This window comes from Drosophila mauritiana, chromosome 2R (assembly GCF_004382145.1).
Source record: "Drosophila mauritiana strain mau12 chromosome 2R, ASM438214v1, whole genome shotgun sequence".
Classification (NCBI taxonomy): Eukaryota; Metazoa; Arthropoda; class Insecta; order Diptera; family Drosophilidae; genus Drosophila; species Drosophila mauritiana.
In genome coordinates, this window is record NC_046668.1 from 2,919,742 (window position 1) to 2,937,056 (window position 17,315).

Genomic DNA, 17,315 nt, shown 5'->3' on the forward strand with positions numbered 1-17,315 from the left:
TTTTATCAGCCACCCATATTGGGTTTTTAAAAGGAGACACCGACTTCTGAATTATACCATTTTTAAGCAGATCTTGGATCTCGTTGTTGACGAAATCTGCTGCCGACATGGAGTATTGATATAATTTGGCGTAAATGGGCTCTTTGCTAGTCGTTCTAATCGTGGCCACTACCGATGTGTTATATGGCAGGGCCTCGTTGGGATCTGCGAAGGCGTTTTTTCGGCTTCTGATCATCCCCAGAAATGCCCTTTTCACCAAAGGTGGTGCGTCTGCGCACTCCACGTTAGTGAATTTGACATCAGTGCATTTATGGAATGAAATCTTCTCAACCTCGTTACCCCATTTGAGTTGGGCGGACGCGAGGTAATGTGACGCGCGGGCCTGTGTTAACAGATCGGCCCCGATTATCCCGTGGAATATTGTAATATCTGGTAGAATGAAAAAAGTCGCTTTCGAATTAAAAATCGAGACGAAGCTTTTTTTGTCTGGAAGGACACTCACGTCAGTGAGGTTGCGTTTAAGTCCCGTGCCGTTGCCCACATGGAGAATTATTAGTTATATCTATGGGTTCGTAGGTTCTGATTACGGGGCCACGGCTGAGGTGGGGCGACATGTGCTGCTGCCGACCAGCTGGCCAGCTGAATTTTCTGACGCATTTCATTTTGTGCGAGTTCCTTTTTGGCGGCCTCCTCCGCTAAAGTCGGACTCTGAGTCTGTGGAGCATGGTTTATTATTCCTATACTGTAAGTATCCGGGCTGCATGAGCAGTCCAACTCGCTTAGGTATGCAAAAGCTGCCTGTGTGAGTGGCAGTTGACCAAAGACAGACAAACAATAAATATAGACAAAGGATGCAGCATCGAATGTCGCGCTTGGATCGAATGAAAATATAAAATGAAAAGCGAACGTACGCGCTGTTACAAAAAATAATTATATGATTTTTGTTTCTATTCACATTGATTTCTGTTAAAAATATATTTTTTGTGTGTTATTTCGTCACTTATTCCCCTTCATTTCTCCCGCGCCGCTGTCTTTTGCTTTGCCGCAAATTTAGAAGCTTTGCTTTGCCGCATATTTAGAAGCTGTTTGGGCGGTATTGGTCATGGTGGTGGTGGGTGGTGGTTTTTACCACTAGTTGAGCGCCAATTATTTAACGATTAATCGCGACGTATTGCGATGTTGCCATCCGTCAGGTTTCCTCCAGAGGTGAAGGGCTTCCTTGGCTGGCTGCTCCGGGGGGTCCGGCGAGCAGGAGAAGATTATTATTTACGTTGAGAGGAACTTTCCTCTTTAACTGCCAGCCTTGTGGTCTGGCAGAGTAAGTAATATAAATGTGTTTTACTAAGTTTAGTCGGAGTTGACGAGCTGCCGCTCTTTATTCTGGTAAATGCAAATTCAAACTGAAACTTAAAATGATTCTTAAAGCTAATAAAGACTCGCAGCGGCAACGCAAGTATGCTGTGTTTGCCGGCTGCGCACAGGTTTCCGGCCCAATGCTGGGTCAGCACTGTCAGTTCTAGTTCGTTGGCTTGTGTTAACTTATGTACTTTATATAGTCACAAATGCTTCGTTCTTCCTGTTACATACTTTTCAACGAATCTAGTATACCCTTTTGCTCCACATGTAACGAGTGTAAAAAACTGATAATGTAAAAGTGGAAAAATTTTACTTTTCTTGCGCTTGGGACATTTCATCTTTTAAGATGACTTTCCCTAATGAGCTCTTTTCGACCATATGTTTTTGTGATTTTTGGCCGGATAATATGGTGGTACAACAGTTCGAAACTAAGATTAAAAATAGGATAAAGGGACCCGTGGGAATTAAACTTCCCTTTTCCGACACTGTCCCTTCTGACCACGCCAGGCCCTGGTCGTCTCTGCCAACGTACCACCTGCCGGCTCGAACGGTGGTTAGGTTGCTATGGGGTGTGTATCCGTTAGTTCAAGCCAGCGCTCCTCCCACGACCACGACCTTTGCCGACCAATGACTACACTGTCCCTTGTGACCATTTCAGGTCCTTTTATTCTCCTGTACCGTGGATATCTGGATTTCTCTGTTCTGCACTTGCAGTGATCGTCCTTAAGTATCAGCTTTGACACTCACTAAGTGATTCCCTTACCTTATCGACGGGTGCGCGCTGATCATTATCGCGGCGTTCCTCTTGCTTTCTCACTGTCCGTTCTCACTCGCGGATCTCTCGTCGACTCGATGGTATAGCTCTCCACGTGTTCTAGCTGGCTGCCCCGAGCTGGTCCCTTTATAGACCGCCGGAATGCCGGTATTTCCCCTATTGCGCTAGGCCCACTCGGGTGCAAGGCCCAACTAATGTCCCGTTAGTTAACGGTGCGTCCGCTTTGAGCCAGACCTCTGTGCCCTTGGCCGGCTCGAGTCCACTATTTCCCGTTTGACCTGGCTGCCTTTGACTCCTCTCGCATTCTAGCCTTTTTCGCAAAGCAGCTCTGCTGTACACAGACTTGTGGGGAGTTTTAAGACTCCTTACAGTACATTAACCGGTTTATAGTATAGTCACATGGTAAAGGCTAATTTTAATAGACTTAAATATGTATAAATAAAAGATTTCTCTTTAATACGAACTTTCTTTCCATCCTGGTATATCTTCCATAAATATTATTGTCATCAAAAGAAATTTTTCTTTTAGGATATTTAAGTTTACCTGATTGTTATGATTCCACTGCACTGAAATTGGCGGGTCCGGTAAATGTTTTATCACGCATGTTAAATTAACCGTTGATCCCAAATCAATGTAAATCTCTGGACCGCCAAGGATACTAGTAATAGGCTCTAAAAATAATAAAATAAATTGGAAATTGAGTCACGTTATTTGTAAAGTAAAAGAGAAAACAAAATCGTATTTAAAGTTTGGAGCATTTAAAAATATATATGATATATACTTACGTAGTTATTAATTTGTCAGTCGAATAAATGATCCGTCAATAACAAAGACAAAGATCAACGCTGAAAAAACTTTAAATCGAAACACGAACAATTTCGGTGAACGTCTTTATTTAAGAAAAGTCATCTTAAGACTAACTGAGCAAAAATGTGAATTGGTTTTATGTGTTTATGCATGTGCAATATTGTATGTACATTGCTTATGTAAGCGTAATATGTGAAGCATATTATGCTACTATATAAGTTAACACCACAAATGTTTTGATAAGAACATTTGAAGCTGCACGCGTATCCGTTTGCTCAACACTCGTCAACAAAGGTACTTGGGGTCGCACGAGCGTCCGGTTGCGAAACATACGTTGCACCTGCATAACATAAAAGTGCGGACGTAGCGTCTGCCCAATTTCCGTGAGAATCAGCGAGCCAGCGAGTGCAGCAAAAATCAAAGCAGCGCAGCACCGACGCCGGCAGAATAGGTGGGTAGGCGAAGTTAGGTAGGGACAAATTTGTCAAACTAAAATCAGTTCTGTTTTTGCAATCAATTAATAAAGACCTTACGGTCCTAACACAAATAAAAAAATATTTTTTTATTTAATTGAAACTCCTTTGGAATTAACTTATATAATTCAATAACTACGTCAAAATCGCCCTCCAAGCTCAGAGAAATCACTAGCAAATCATCTAAGTAATTGAACCCCTCATTTCTGAAATGAGAAGGCACGCTTTGTCCATTTACTAAGTCGTCGTACTTGTACCATTGCACAGCCATGGCAATGGCATTACCTTAAGTTGGTTCAAAAGGACTGTGAAGGCCATCTTCTCGAGGGGAGACCTCCAAAGGCACCTGCCAATACGCGTCCTTCAGATCAACGCTAGATATATATTCAGCTTTTGGCAAGCGACTCAAATTATATTTATTTGAGGAAGAGAGCAGCACCCTTAGCGGCAAAACTTTGCACTTTGCACTAGTTGGGCACTCCGGGAAAAAGTCGACTCAAAGTTAGGATGTTACAGAGTTGGCTGAAATGTTCCCATATGTCAAGGCTGTAGGTATTGATGATGATTTTTTTAATTAATAGAGCAGCAGAATGCGTACGGGTTCGTCTTAAGCCCGTTTTCAACATACACTGATTATATAATTTATTCAGGAACTCAAATTCTCTTTTGTGTTGCCTTGTATTGTTTTACCAGTTTCATAATAATCCAAAGATTTTGTACTTGTTGGTTCATTATTATTAGATAGCGACTTACTGGTCACTGCTTTAGATTTTTATTGAATGCTTAAAACATAGCCATAAATCGAAGGGCTGAGCTACTGCTGAGGACAGCAGAAAAACGGCTGCGGTGTATATTACTTACAAACATGTTGTTGAGTATGCTAAGGTAGGCATATTCATGTTACCATATGGAAATCAAGGATCATATAACATTTGAATTGAAGTCCAGCGTTTATATGCGCATTCCAAAAGTGTTACAATGATTTGGCTGCTATTCTTTATAACCGTACTGGAGTAAAGTGGTTATAAAATAAGAAACCGCATACACTACAAACTGTACCTTTCCCCATAAACTGGATTATCGGATTTTCATTTACCCGCAGAACCTCCGTCGTTTTTACTGTTCATTGTTCACTGTTCACTTGGGGCAATCACTCGGCACCACCAAATCACATTCGGAGTCCAAGGCTACATTTTGTCGTTCCTTGAGCCGGATCTTCGAGGAATAGTTCACGACAGCTAAGTACATACACATATTCGACGACATTTCCCTTGTGTAACCCGGTACCCGACTGCCATATCTATTTTCATTTCCATTCGACATTTCATTTTCTTTGGGAACAGTTTCAAGATAAGCGGAAGCCTTTCGCTGCTTCAGATAGGTATAAGCATAAGTTTATCTAAGTAAGTTAATCGTATAAGTTAATCGGTTTACAAAAGATGTGCTACCCAGTTAAATCAGTATATTGACCGTCTGTCCGCTCCCAGTTCTCAGGCAAGGGCAAATCCATCCGTTGAGACGTTCTCAAAGTGCTACAGTCTTCCGATATGCAACACGGAAATCTTCGATAGCCCACCTTTCGTGACCCATTTACAGCTATCTAAGTTAACAATTCTCTGCTAACTCCAGTGGAAAAATTATTTTACTTAAACGCAAAACCCAGCGGCGAAGCTCAATCCATTGTTTGCAAGATAGTTTTGAAACTTCTTTCGAACGACCACCAGATCTCTTGACGGGAAATATGTAGTATCCCTACCCTTAAAGGATTCTGAGCACATCAACACATCCAAATACGGACACAGTAAATTTCTATCTCCCGCACCACGCGGTTTTCAAGAGCGTTTGTATGACTACAAAGGTACCGTGTGGTATTCAACGTGGCGGATATTCAAATTTGTATTTTAAGCCGAAATGTAGAAATGATTGTAGAGTCATTACAGACTATGAACTTCAGAACATCATCTTTTGGGGCGTGACTGCATCTGAGTCTTTATATGCAGTAGTCGACCTACTGGCAACAGCAGTTATTGAATCGTCGGCCTCGAAAAAAGAAAAGAGTCGAGCAGGGAGAGAAGGCCATGTCCGAAAGTCGCAAAACAAGTCACGGAATGGTCCTTCCACTAACGGAGAAGAAAAACTTCTCGAGTTCCTGGAGCAAGTGGTGCGCAGTTAAAAAAAAAACGGACTATCTGATTATTACTTGGAAATGTTTATGAATTCACATTCAAACATTGAAAATGGATCGGAAGCTGGGAAGAGAGAATGGATTTTGACCGCTGCTCAGCGAATTTTTTGTGTTTGTACTATCAGAGGAAACTTTAACGATAACTACCCGACAACACCAGCTACCTTCAGTAGCCCAAAAAAAAACATAGAACGGCCTTAGCACCAACATCACTCCAGCTGTGTGATAAGAGATATTAGCAGCAGCCATCGATTATAACAGGATGCGTGGTATGTAAAAGCAACAATAACCAGAGGGCAAACAAGAAAAATTAAGAAAAAAGAGCAAGAAGAAAGGATGGAAAGCCTAAGGAAAAATCGAAATAAGTAGAGTTAGAAAATTGTAAAATTGGCAAAATGAATCCAAAAATAAATAGCTCATTTGTAGAGGCTACTGTATTCACAAGAAAATCCACAAAATTGGTCAACCGCCTGCAAACTACAAGCAGAGCTGGACAATTTTAACAATACTCCAAGCGAAATAAAGCCCACAAATTGATATAAATGTCTTAAGACAAGAATAAATAATAAAACCTCAATCTCCAAAGGTGATACCACAACTGAAAAAAAACTGTCCAGCTGATTGCCCTGAACCGATGGACAGTGTGCGTTGATATTCCACGTGCCGACACTGCAACACGAAAAATAATATGGAAACAAAAAGTTACTTTTAATGTGTAAAATCGATAACTAATTCAATGAACCGAAATAGGGGGTTCGAAAAACGAAAAATAAAACAAGTTTAATAGTTACAACAAGAAAAACAGGAAATAAAACTAAATGGATATAAATCAAAAATTTTTATTTTTTTTTTTTATTTTTTATTTTTTATTTTTTTTTTTCGCACGGGTCCCACGGCCACACCTCCCGCCCAACCGACCGAGGGGCGCTGCCGTGTATCGTACGGCTCGATTCGCGAGAAGATATAGACGCGATATAAAAAATAGAATAGGAACGAGGAAATGAATATAATGAGGAATAACTACCATATGTTAAATATTAGTGTTAGTAGGATCTAATTATGTAATAGAAAAGATAAAATCGATTGTTTTAATAGCGGCAGAGAGTCAAGATTACAGATAATAGGATAAAGTCTATTATAGTCAGAACATAAAACTCTGTAAGGGTCATGCAACTCATAATTAGATCTACAATGATTTAAGATAAGGGGTATATAGTTTCTAGTGAATCTACTTGGAACCGAGAAGTTAAGCCGACTAATCAAGTCGGGACTCTCAACATCCCCACGAATAAGTTTACAAATAAAAACTGTTCCAAGCATAGTTCTACGGTTAGCTAGGGATGGTAAATTAATTAAAAGTAGTCTACTGGAATAAGGGGGTAATATATGGTTTGCATCCCAATTTAGGCGCCGCAAAGCAAAAAGTAAGAAGTTTTTTTGGACCGATTCAATGCGGTCCGAGTGGACTGCGTATTGTGGACTCCAAACAGGTGATCCGTACTCGAGAATCGGACGGACTAACGAAATAAATAAGGATTTAGTCAAGTAAGGGTCATCAAATTCCTTAGACCACCTTTTTATAAAAAAAAATAAATTAAAAAAGCACACCCCTGGCCTTATTGACAATAGACGAAATATGGTCAGAAAATTTTAGTTTAGGGTCCAGAAGATCCACCAAGATCATCAACTCGTGTTATTCTGTCCAAAGGGCACCCTCTTAGAGTGTAAGTCGTGCGTATTGGGTTGGCACCACAAAAGGTCATAACTTTAAACTTGGAGCCATTTAAATTTAATACGTTATCACAGCACCATATTTGAAAGCTGTCTAGATCGGATTGTAAGTCTAAAAGGCGCGAAGTGTCCTTGTGCTGGAAGCATAATTTAACATCGTTTGCGTACATTAGTACACGCGAATAAGGTAAAAAATAGCGGACCAAGGTGGCTCCCTTTGGGACACCGGATGTGACTCGGAGAATACAAGACAGATAATTTTTAAAGAGGACTTTTTGCGTCCTGCCATTCAGATAGCTTTAGAATATCAACAGGGAAACCTAATAGATCAAGTTTCCTTACTAGAAGGTGATGATTAACAGAGTCAAATGCTTTACTAAAGTCAGTGTAGATGACATCTGTTTGAAGATTATTTTTGAAACCCTGTATTACGAATAAAGTTAACTCCAAGAGGTTAATGGTTGTTGATCTGCGTTTCATAAAACCGTGCTGACACGGTGATATGATTGATCTACAAAGGTGAGTGATAACATTTTTAAAAAGTTTTGGGATAGCCGACAATTTTGGCTGACAATTTAGAGATTCCTCTGTAATTGGTTACATCCAGTTTGCTACCTTTTTTATGAAGAGGAATCACAAAGGACTCCTTCCATATATGAGGGAATTGTGAAGATTCCAAAGATAAGGTAAACAGTTTCAGTAGAGGCTTGCACAAGGCTTCCGCACAGAATCTGAGCACACAGCCAAGGATTCCATCGGGACCTGGCGAATAGACCGGTTTAACACGCTGAAGATCGTTAAGCAGTGAGCTTTCGTTTATAGTGGGGCAAAATATTAAATTCGACTTAGATACCGCATAAGAGTATGGCTGTTCGGAATGAGGTAAAGTTGAATATGTTGTTTGAAAAAACTTGGCGAATAGATCGGCTATTGCCTGATCCGATGTAACCGTAGTGTTTTCAAAGAATAGCGAGGAAGGGTAAGAACTTGTTTTTCGCTTAGTGCTAACGAAATTATAAAACTGTTTCGGATCCTGTGCAAACTGGAACTTACAACGGTTTAAATAATTTTTGTAGCACTGAGCATTAAGCACGGTAAAGTTTAACCGAGCGCTTAAATATTTACAAAGGATGGTCTGAGAACCGGTATTTTTAAATTTCATATAGAGTCTGGACTTTACATTTCTTAGGTGTGTCAACTCTTTATTATACCAAGGAGGTTTAGAGATTGACGGATAGTACATCGGAACAAAAAATGATTTAATTGCGGTATAAAGCATATTAATCGCATCCGCCATTATGTTGCAGGAGTAAAGATCGGACCAATTAAATCCAGCTATAAAATTGTTTAGCCTCAGAAAATTTGCCTTGCGAAAACAGGGAATTCGCTTTGTTGACTTCTCTAAATTTACTTTTAATACCGTACCTAAGTCGATTTCCACCTCGAGTAGGATGATATTGATCTTCAGGTTGAGTAAGAGGTACTACCCTGGACAGAAACACACTTTCAGGACTTGTTACAAAACATAGATCCAAAAGTCGACCAAGAGAATTTGGAATATAATTAACTTGCGACAGCGATAAGTTAAGCAAGAAGGATATTCGATTGTTTTTCTGGGGACCATATTGTGCCAGGTATATTAAAATCACCTAGAACTACCAATTGGTCCCTGTCAGAAAGTTTATTCAAGATGGACTGGATAGCGGACAGATGATTCTGATATTCTGGGAATTCAGAAGATGGCGGAATATAGGAGCACGTAATATAAACTGATCTGTCGGAAAAAGACAGCTTTACACATTCGAATTCCGAGTTACGGGAATCGTCCAAAAGTAACTCCTCCGACGCGAGGGTAGATCTAACCGCAATTAAGACTCCACCTCCCCGTCTGGAGGGACGGTCAAACCTATATATAGTGTACATACCTGGGAAGACTTCGGAGTTGAGTATCTCCGGCTTTAACCAAGTCTCGGTGAGCACTATAATATGGGATGTAAATGAAAGACTATCACAATACAATTTGATTAATTTGCTACGCAAGTCTCTAACATTTTGATAGGAGATAGTAAGTTTTGTAGTTAGTTTTTTGAAGAGGAAGAAGATGAAGAGGCGGATGGTGCAGTGGTCTGGCCACGTGAGGGAAGTTTAATTCCCACGGGCACCTTTTTCTTATTTTTGGTCTTAGCTTCAAACTCTTTTACCACCATACTATCCGGCCAAAAATCACCCGAACATATGGTCGAAAAGAGCTCGTTTGGGACAGTTATCTTGAAAGATGATATGTCCCTAGCATAAGCGAAATTAAATTTTTCCACTTTTATATTATCGGCTTTTGTTTTGTCTTGTATATAAGACAATACATCCGACGATGTTTGATCAGGGGAACGCCGAGAAACAAAAATTTGTTTCTTTAGTGGAACCACCGCGAGGGGTTTTGGCCCTGCAGATTGTATTTCTGAAGCGCCAACTTGTGCCGGTAGTCCGGACTCAATGTTCCCTTGTGGTGGTAAACTAATCGAGACAGATGGAATCACTGGTTGAGAAACCAGTGCAGACAATTCGGAATTTTTAGCAATCACAAGGTGGGGTCCATCCACAGCTGATTGATCGGATTGCTCCGAATCTTTTTTAGCTGCCGATCTTAGCAGCATATGTGGATTTGCTGCGATTGACAGCTGATCAGTTGTGTAGTCCTGTTGATCATTTATATGCATATATATGTATAAAAAAAACCAAAAGCGCAAAAAATTCAGCCACAGTGGTGCTTCTTTTAATACATATTAACAATTGTAACAGTCGCTCGGTCATATTAACGCTATATGTTAAGCACAATAAACTTTTAAAATTAGGTTATATAAGAAGAGCGAATCATTTGGATAAAATTTAAAAATAAAATTGCAAAATTGCAAAAATATAAACAAGTTTGACTTGGTCGTTGACTAATTACTCGAAACTCGGTAATGCTAAGGTATAATCAATTTTACCTTATGTAATAATGAACAAGTAGTTGAATAAAATAGCTATCTAGGAGAAAGAATGAGATTTAATGTTCTCCTGCATAGATACATCTATGTTAATAAAGAAATGGACTGGCAAAATATACTAAACAAACTTGGAGAAATAAAAACGACTTTCGGTAAGTCGTCCAAGTGCATAGGCCAGAATCGGGAAGTGCAACAAGGGACTCTGCATAAACATGCACAAATATTGGTCGAATTCTTTAACGAAGCACACGAAAGAAGAAATCACATAGCAAGGGAAAGACTAACAAAAAGACATCTAACGCGAGCCGTGAAATTTTTAAACAGGTTCCGTGAGAACTTGCTGAATATAAAAACACGGCAAAATTTGAATTTAAAAATCCCTGTGATACTCAACACACCTGTATTTGTTGAAGTAAGTGATGATATTGAAAGCATAACGGACTCTGATTTAGACATCAAAAAGAAGATCTTTACGATCTTTCTATCCCAGCGGTAATAACTTTACCAAAATTGTTAAAGCGTAACAGCTCAGATTCCAATACAGTAGAAATTCGAAACACAATGACCGAATCAGCTGAAACCTCAAGGGAATGTGCGACAAATTTCGTCCACAAAAACTCAGTTTGGAACAGTAGAGGAAATCAAGACAAATATAATTGGTCATTTTACGTTATAAATCAATGGACAATTATCGGTAAAATACGTGTATTAAAGGCACTAGTTGAAGGAGAATCGCTTAATGTCATTAAGGCTAAGCTGCTTACTACACAGCAGCGCGGCAAAACTGCAGTGCAAAAACCTACGTATTTCGCTTGAAGCAGCCTATATAGATGATGGTCTAGATTTTGACAATGCAGATAAATTCGCTAAAAAGGAAGCGATCTCTGCAATGACAAAGAATTGCGAGCACGATAAGCTTAAGGCCATACTGGAAGCATGAATAGTGTGATTGAAAAATATGTACACTTCTTTACCGAATTGACCGGCCACTTGAATAGTGTATTATTCTTCAATAATAGAGGACACGTTCGAGGAAATAATAACCGAGGAAACTACGAAAACAGAAGTAATGGCTGAGGTTATTATAATAACTATAATAATAATAATTATAGAGCCGAGGAGTTTATTATAGTAATGTAAAGAACATACAGACGGAAATCGAACATCCCCCTTGAGCAACAATCAACAGTAAGGCTGTATAAAATTAATCTCAATTTTAGCATTTTCATCCAATTAAAGAATATAAGTAAAAATTAATTGGTAACTCTTTCAGTAGATACAGAAGCAAAAATTTCCTGCTTAAATGTAGAACAAGTAACGTAAATGATTTAAATTCACTGAACACAACTAGTATATCAGGAAAAGGGCAAGGGACTGTTCAGTCTTTAGGTACTATAAACTTGTAAATGTGTGTTGCATATGCAGCAATACCATTTGAATTCCATATTGTGATATGATGGATACTCTAAAGGCCCATTGTACCATGCAGTAGCATAGTTTACAAACTTTAGGTGAGCTTTATCGGGATCAGTTATCACCGGAGCCGCCCTGCAGGTGGTTCTTGTTCTGGACGAGATAAACGCAAGCGTGGCCGTATTGCAGAAAATTTACGCAGGAACCAACGAATCGAACAACTCTTTGCGTGTTCGCCACAGACGTCTTCGAAAATAACATTGAAGACTCTTGCACATTTTGACGTACTCTAGAAGCACCAATGTTAAAGTTAACAGCACCAAAATAAACATCACCTATGATAGCACTGGTGAGGAACATACCAGTGCTAGGAAAGAGACTGCTGTCAGTGATGATCAACACCAGAAAACAAGCGTAAAAAAACTTCTTGAATCTCCAGCAGCATCTCTAGCCTTGGCAAAAAAGGTCAGAATGGAGTACTAGGGCAATTTATTTGCGCGTAAATGGGTCACACAGCTTCAGAACATTGGCAAGTTTTATAATTTGGACGACGGCTGGATGCATATGCTTCAAATTGCAGATACTTCAAAAAGCAAACTCAAAAATCAAATCATTATAATTTTCGCGCATTTCCATTGACTCGGGAAGTATTCCAGTCTGAGCATGGGATTGTATATGTATGTCAGCAATCGGATGCTGGTGACTTGTCTCTCACTTGTTAACGCACAGGCCGGCGTGAGATAAGAAAATGATTTCTATTTTTTTCCGAGTTGAAAATTTAGTTATTTATTAAATGGATAAAAACACACCTTCTAGTCCACCGGTCTCGGAAGAGCTGAACTGATTCGAGATGATGAAGAAAATAGCTGGACATACTCAAGCAGAGAACGAGCCATGATTGCCTCAAGGCAATACGATTCTTTTGGCCTTTCACAAGGAAGTTTTGGTAAAACCAGCTCTGCTTCAACAGTAACTAATACAGTTACCACTTCCCTTGTTTGTTCAACAAAAACAACGTACACTGTGGGAGCTTCGACAAGTACTGCTGCCCCGTCTGGGGTGCTCGTTTCAGACCATCCCCCCTTCTGGACGCAGGAAGCGGAACCCTACCGATTCTGGAAATGATCCTACAATATTGAAAAAGCAAAGAAACCATTTCCCGTGCGTCTACAAAACAAACAAGCTTCGTGCGAAAAACAAAACAAGCTTCGCCCTCAACTAGTCTGTGCAACAACCGTTTCGTACCTTTAGGTTAAGAAATAAGCCTTACCCAAGATATGGAAACTGATGAGGAATCAATTGAATTTAGCGCTGACAACTCAAATATTGACCAGCCGCGTCAAACGGCAGCTCCAAAACCTCCTCCAATATGTGTTCCTAATGTTAACAGTATCAGTAAGCTAGAAAGCACCCTCAACCAGGTAATCTCTGAAGATAAATATGACATAAGTACTTCCAGAGCAGGATTTCTTGAATCTACACAGCAGATGCAACGTCATTCAGAAGTGTGGTTCGTAATTTGACTGCCCTGAATTGCCAGTTTTGGCATCATCAACTACGTGAGGAAAAACCATATAGGCTGGTGCTGAAGAACATACACTCAACTGTCCCAAGAGAAGAAATAGAGCGCTGCTTCACAGAAAAAGGCTTCGTTGTACTGAACATCTACTCCCCAAGGAAGCCTGGCTGGAATAAAATCTTGGCTGATGGAAATGACGACGAAGAAGCCATTATCGCACAAACTAGATAAAATCTGTTCTTTGTAAATCTTAAGCCGACTCCGAATGTGGCCGAGTCTCTAAAAGTAAGCCATATTGGAAGGCACAGGGTTACAGTTGCGAAGGCTACTCGCAACAAGGACATAGCTCAATGTTACAATTGCCAAAATTTTGGCCACACCCGCAATCGCTGTCATTTAAGCCCAGTCTTCGGGAATTGTGCGGGTGAGCATCCTACCGGTTCTAAATCATGTGAGACACACCTAAACAATCAATACGTATGTGCAAACTGCATGGAGAATCACCCTGCCAGTTTTACAGGCTGCAAAGTCAGAATAGAATAGAAAAGAAGAAAAAACTAAAGCCAGGGCCTAGACCACCCAACTACACCATTAACAGAAATAATGAAATCCGCCATGTACAATACGCGTCGTCGTCAGCTGTCAGAAATGGAGTCTTCTATGCTGATATAACAAGAACTAAAGCTGAAAACAACTACAGCGTTCCTGCTAAGAACACAATCAATCTTAATATTGGGGAGCAATACAACTCTAACAGGAACCTTGCCACTCTCGAGAAGGCAATCTTGGACATTAACGCCAGATTGGATCAACTTTTTAAATTAGTCATGGAAACAATTGAGTCCAACAAAGCTTTTCGTGACCTAGTCCACGTTCTGATTTCTAAAAAATGATTGTCTTAAACTTAAAAATCGGATTGTGGAACGCAAGAGGATTAGTACAGAAGAATGAAGAACTTCGACTTTTTCTTATTGCCCACTCTATAGACATCATGCTAATTACTGAAACTCATATGCGCCCTGGACTAAAAGTATACACTCCTGGCTATGAACAATATTATGCCAATCATCCAAGTAACCCCGCAAAAGACGGTTCTGCAATCTTCATCAAAGCTCATATTCGCCATAGTCAAAATAAATCAACAATGCGCACTGATTTACAAGTCACCAGTCTCAATGTGGTGGTATTATCAAAATAGCTTCTCTGTATCTTCCTCCAAATAAGCGTTGGACTAAAAACGACTTTGATCAGCTACTGTTCACATTAGGCCCCAAGTGTATAGCAGGAGGGGATTACAATGCTAAGCACCAATGGTGGAGCAACCTAAGGGCATGCAGTCGAGGAAAACGACTACAAGAGGCCATCATAACTAGTTCTAGCGAAGTTCTAGCTACAGGTAAACCTTCCTTTTACTCATCTAACACTAGACTGACGCCAACAGCTTTGGACTTTTTTATCGTAAATAGGGTGCCAATAAATAAACTTTCAATTGAAACAAAATACGATCTATCTTCTGATCACCTACCTATAGTAGCAACATTAAGCCACACTCCCCAATATAAATCCAGAAAGAAATCCTTACTAGCTCCCGGCTCCTCTGTCGAAACATTTAGGAATGTCCTAGACAGAAGCATTAACCTAAACATGGACATAAATTATCCAGAAGACATCGAAGATGCTATAGTGATGTTCATGGACAAAATTCACGTAGCTGCGACACTTGCTACACCAGGAAGCAGAAATTCTCCTACCCAGAGTAGACGCAGTGTACTTCCACAAAACGCTTCAGTTCTCATACATCTCAAACGAAGAGCTAGACGAGAATTTTCCAGAACAGGAGACGCACGCGCTCACAACATTTACAAAAGATTGTCAAATCATCTTAACAAAGTTCTGGTGAAAAACAAACAAGACCACTTTGACCGAATGCTGGAAAATGCAAGTCCTGATGCATCGACTAACTACTCGCTGTGGAAACTCATGAATAACCTTAAAATACAAGTTATTCCAAAAGCTCCCATCAGAAATCCAGCTGGTGGTTGGTGCGGCTCCAGTCAGGAAAAGGCCGATATCTTTACAAACAGCTTAGAGGATAGATTTAAGCCATTGAATCTTACTCCGGCAGAACACCGAAACAGGGTGAAAACACTCTTGGACCAACCTTTTCAAATGGCCCTTCCCACAAACCCTGTTACTTTGGAACCTTAAAATCGCCTGGTGAGGACCTCCTAGATAACAGGACGCTCAAACTCCTTCCCATCAAAGCTGTACTTTTCTTAGTCCTATTGTTCAATAGCGCCCTAGGCTGGGACACTTTCCAAGCAAATGGAAATCAGCAATCATAACGATGATTCCGAAGCCTGGAAAGCAACCCACTGAAGTAGATGCATATAGGCCCATTAGTCTTCTACCCGCGCTAGGGAAAATGTTAGAAAGGGTAATATTAGAACGCATCCTCAAACTTCCAAGCGTGAGCCAAGCTATTCCAAAGTGGCAGTTCGGTTTCCGAAAAAGTCATGGCACTCCAGAGCAGCTACACCGAGTGACAAACTTTGCTTTGGAGGCAATGGAGGACAAGATGTATACAACAGTTGTATTCATGGATATACAACAAGCCTTTGATAGAGTTTGGCATGATGGTCTTCTAAGTAAGCTTAAGACCATTTTGACGCCACAGCTATTTCTCCTTATAAAAAGCTTTCTATCGAACAGACAGTTCAGTGTGGTTGTCGATGGCGACAAATCGTCTACGCGTACAATCTCAGCAGGCAGTGTTTTAGGCCCGACTCTTTATTCGTTGTATACTTCTGATATGCCGGATTCCTGGTGCTGTACAGAAGTTGAATACGAAAACGTTCTTATTGCAACCTACGCAGATGACACCGCGGTAATGGTCAGGAGTACAAGCATAAGTGATGCAACCAGGGGCCTAGAGGAATATGTGACGGCCTTCGAGAAGTGGGCAACGGAATGGAATATCGGCATTAATTGTAGAAAATGTGCTTGCATCACATTCACAAAAAGGCCGTTGAACTGCACTGGAATTTCCATGCTCGGCTCCACACTTCGACACGAGACCTTCTACAAATACCTCGGTGTGATTTTGGACAGAGGACTAACGTTTCAAAGACATACGACTATGATCAAGCAAGCAGTACTTTCAAAGGCTGCAAAAATGTCGTGGCTCTTATCGCCGAAGAAAGATCGGCTCTTATCGCCAGAGATATAGAAAGAGATCTTAATATTCCAAAGATAGGCGATGTATTGAGGACCCATGCGGAAAGTTATATGCGGCGACTAGGTTCCCACCCCAATACCCTGGCGAGAAGGCTTATCCATCCCCCGAAAAAAAGAAGGCTAAAAAGATTCCACCCACATGATCTCCTATCGAGATTATTATAATTATATAAATATTGTTAGAATAACTTAATTAAACTTGTTTAATTCCAATTAATAAAGTTTCCAAAAAAAAAAAAAAAGAAAAAAAAGACTCGCCTACTCGGAGAAAGAAAAATTACGAAAATAGCTAAATGAATATTTAAAATAAGGAATTATGCAACCTAGCGAATCAGAATATGCTTCAGCACCAATCGTTTTGGTCAAACAGGAGACATACGGCTACGCATAGACTTCAGGAAACTAAACCAGGTGTTAATTAAAGACATTTATCCGATACCACTTCTCGATGACCTTTTAGACAAGCTGGTCAAAAAGAAAGTCTTTTCGAGGCCTAATTTATAAAATTTATTTTCCTGTATTTGTTGATAAGAAATCGTCATTTGTTACACCGTTAGGGCAATTTCTCAGAATGCCAATGGACCTAAAAACTGCGGCAGCGGTGTTTCAAAGGTTTGTAAACCAAATTTTCGAGGATCTGATAAGGGATAACAAAGTCATTGCTTACATGGACGACATCATGATCGCCAGCAAGGAAACTGAGTACATTTAAACATTTAAAGGAAATTTTTCTCATATTAGCTCAAAACAAATTGGAATAAGAATGGATAAATGTGAGTTCTTTCAGACAAATATTAAATATTTAGGATTCATTATAAATGGCGAAGGCATTAAG

The 17,315-nt window shown here is 40.1% G+C and overlaps 1 protein-coding gene across 3 annotated transcripts in view; it reads right to left on the bottom strand.

Annotated features, from left to right (window-relative positions):
- The window catches only part of LOC117135856 (neurotrimin), a 131,610-nt gene that overhangs the window by 9,869 nt on the left and 104,426 nt on the right, over nucleotides 1-17,315 (bottom strand). For all 3 annotated transcript variants that reach the window (XM_033296376.1, XM_033296375.1, XM_033296377.1), the window contains exon 5: nucleotides 2,675-2,802. In XM_033296376.1, the coding sequence (XP_033152267.1) occupies nucleotides 2,675-2,802 (128 nt within the window). The remainder of the gene's footprint in view (nucleotides 1-2,674; nucleotides 2,803-17,315) is intronic.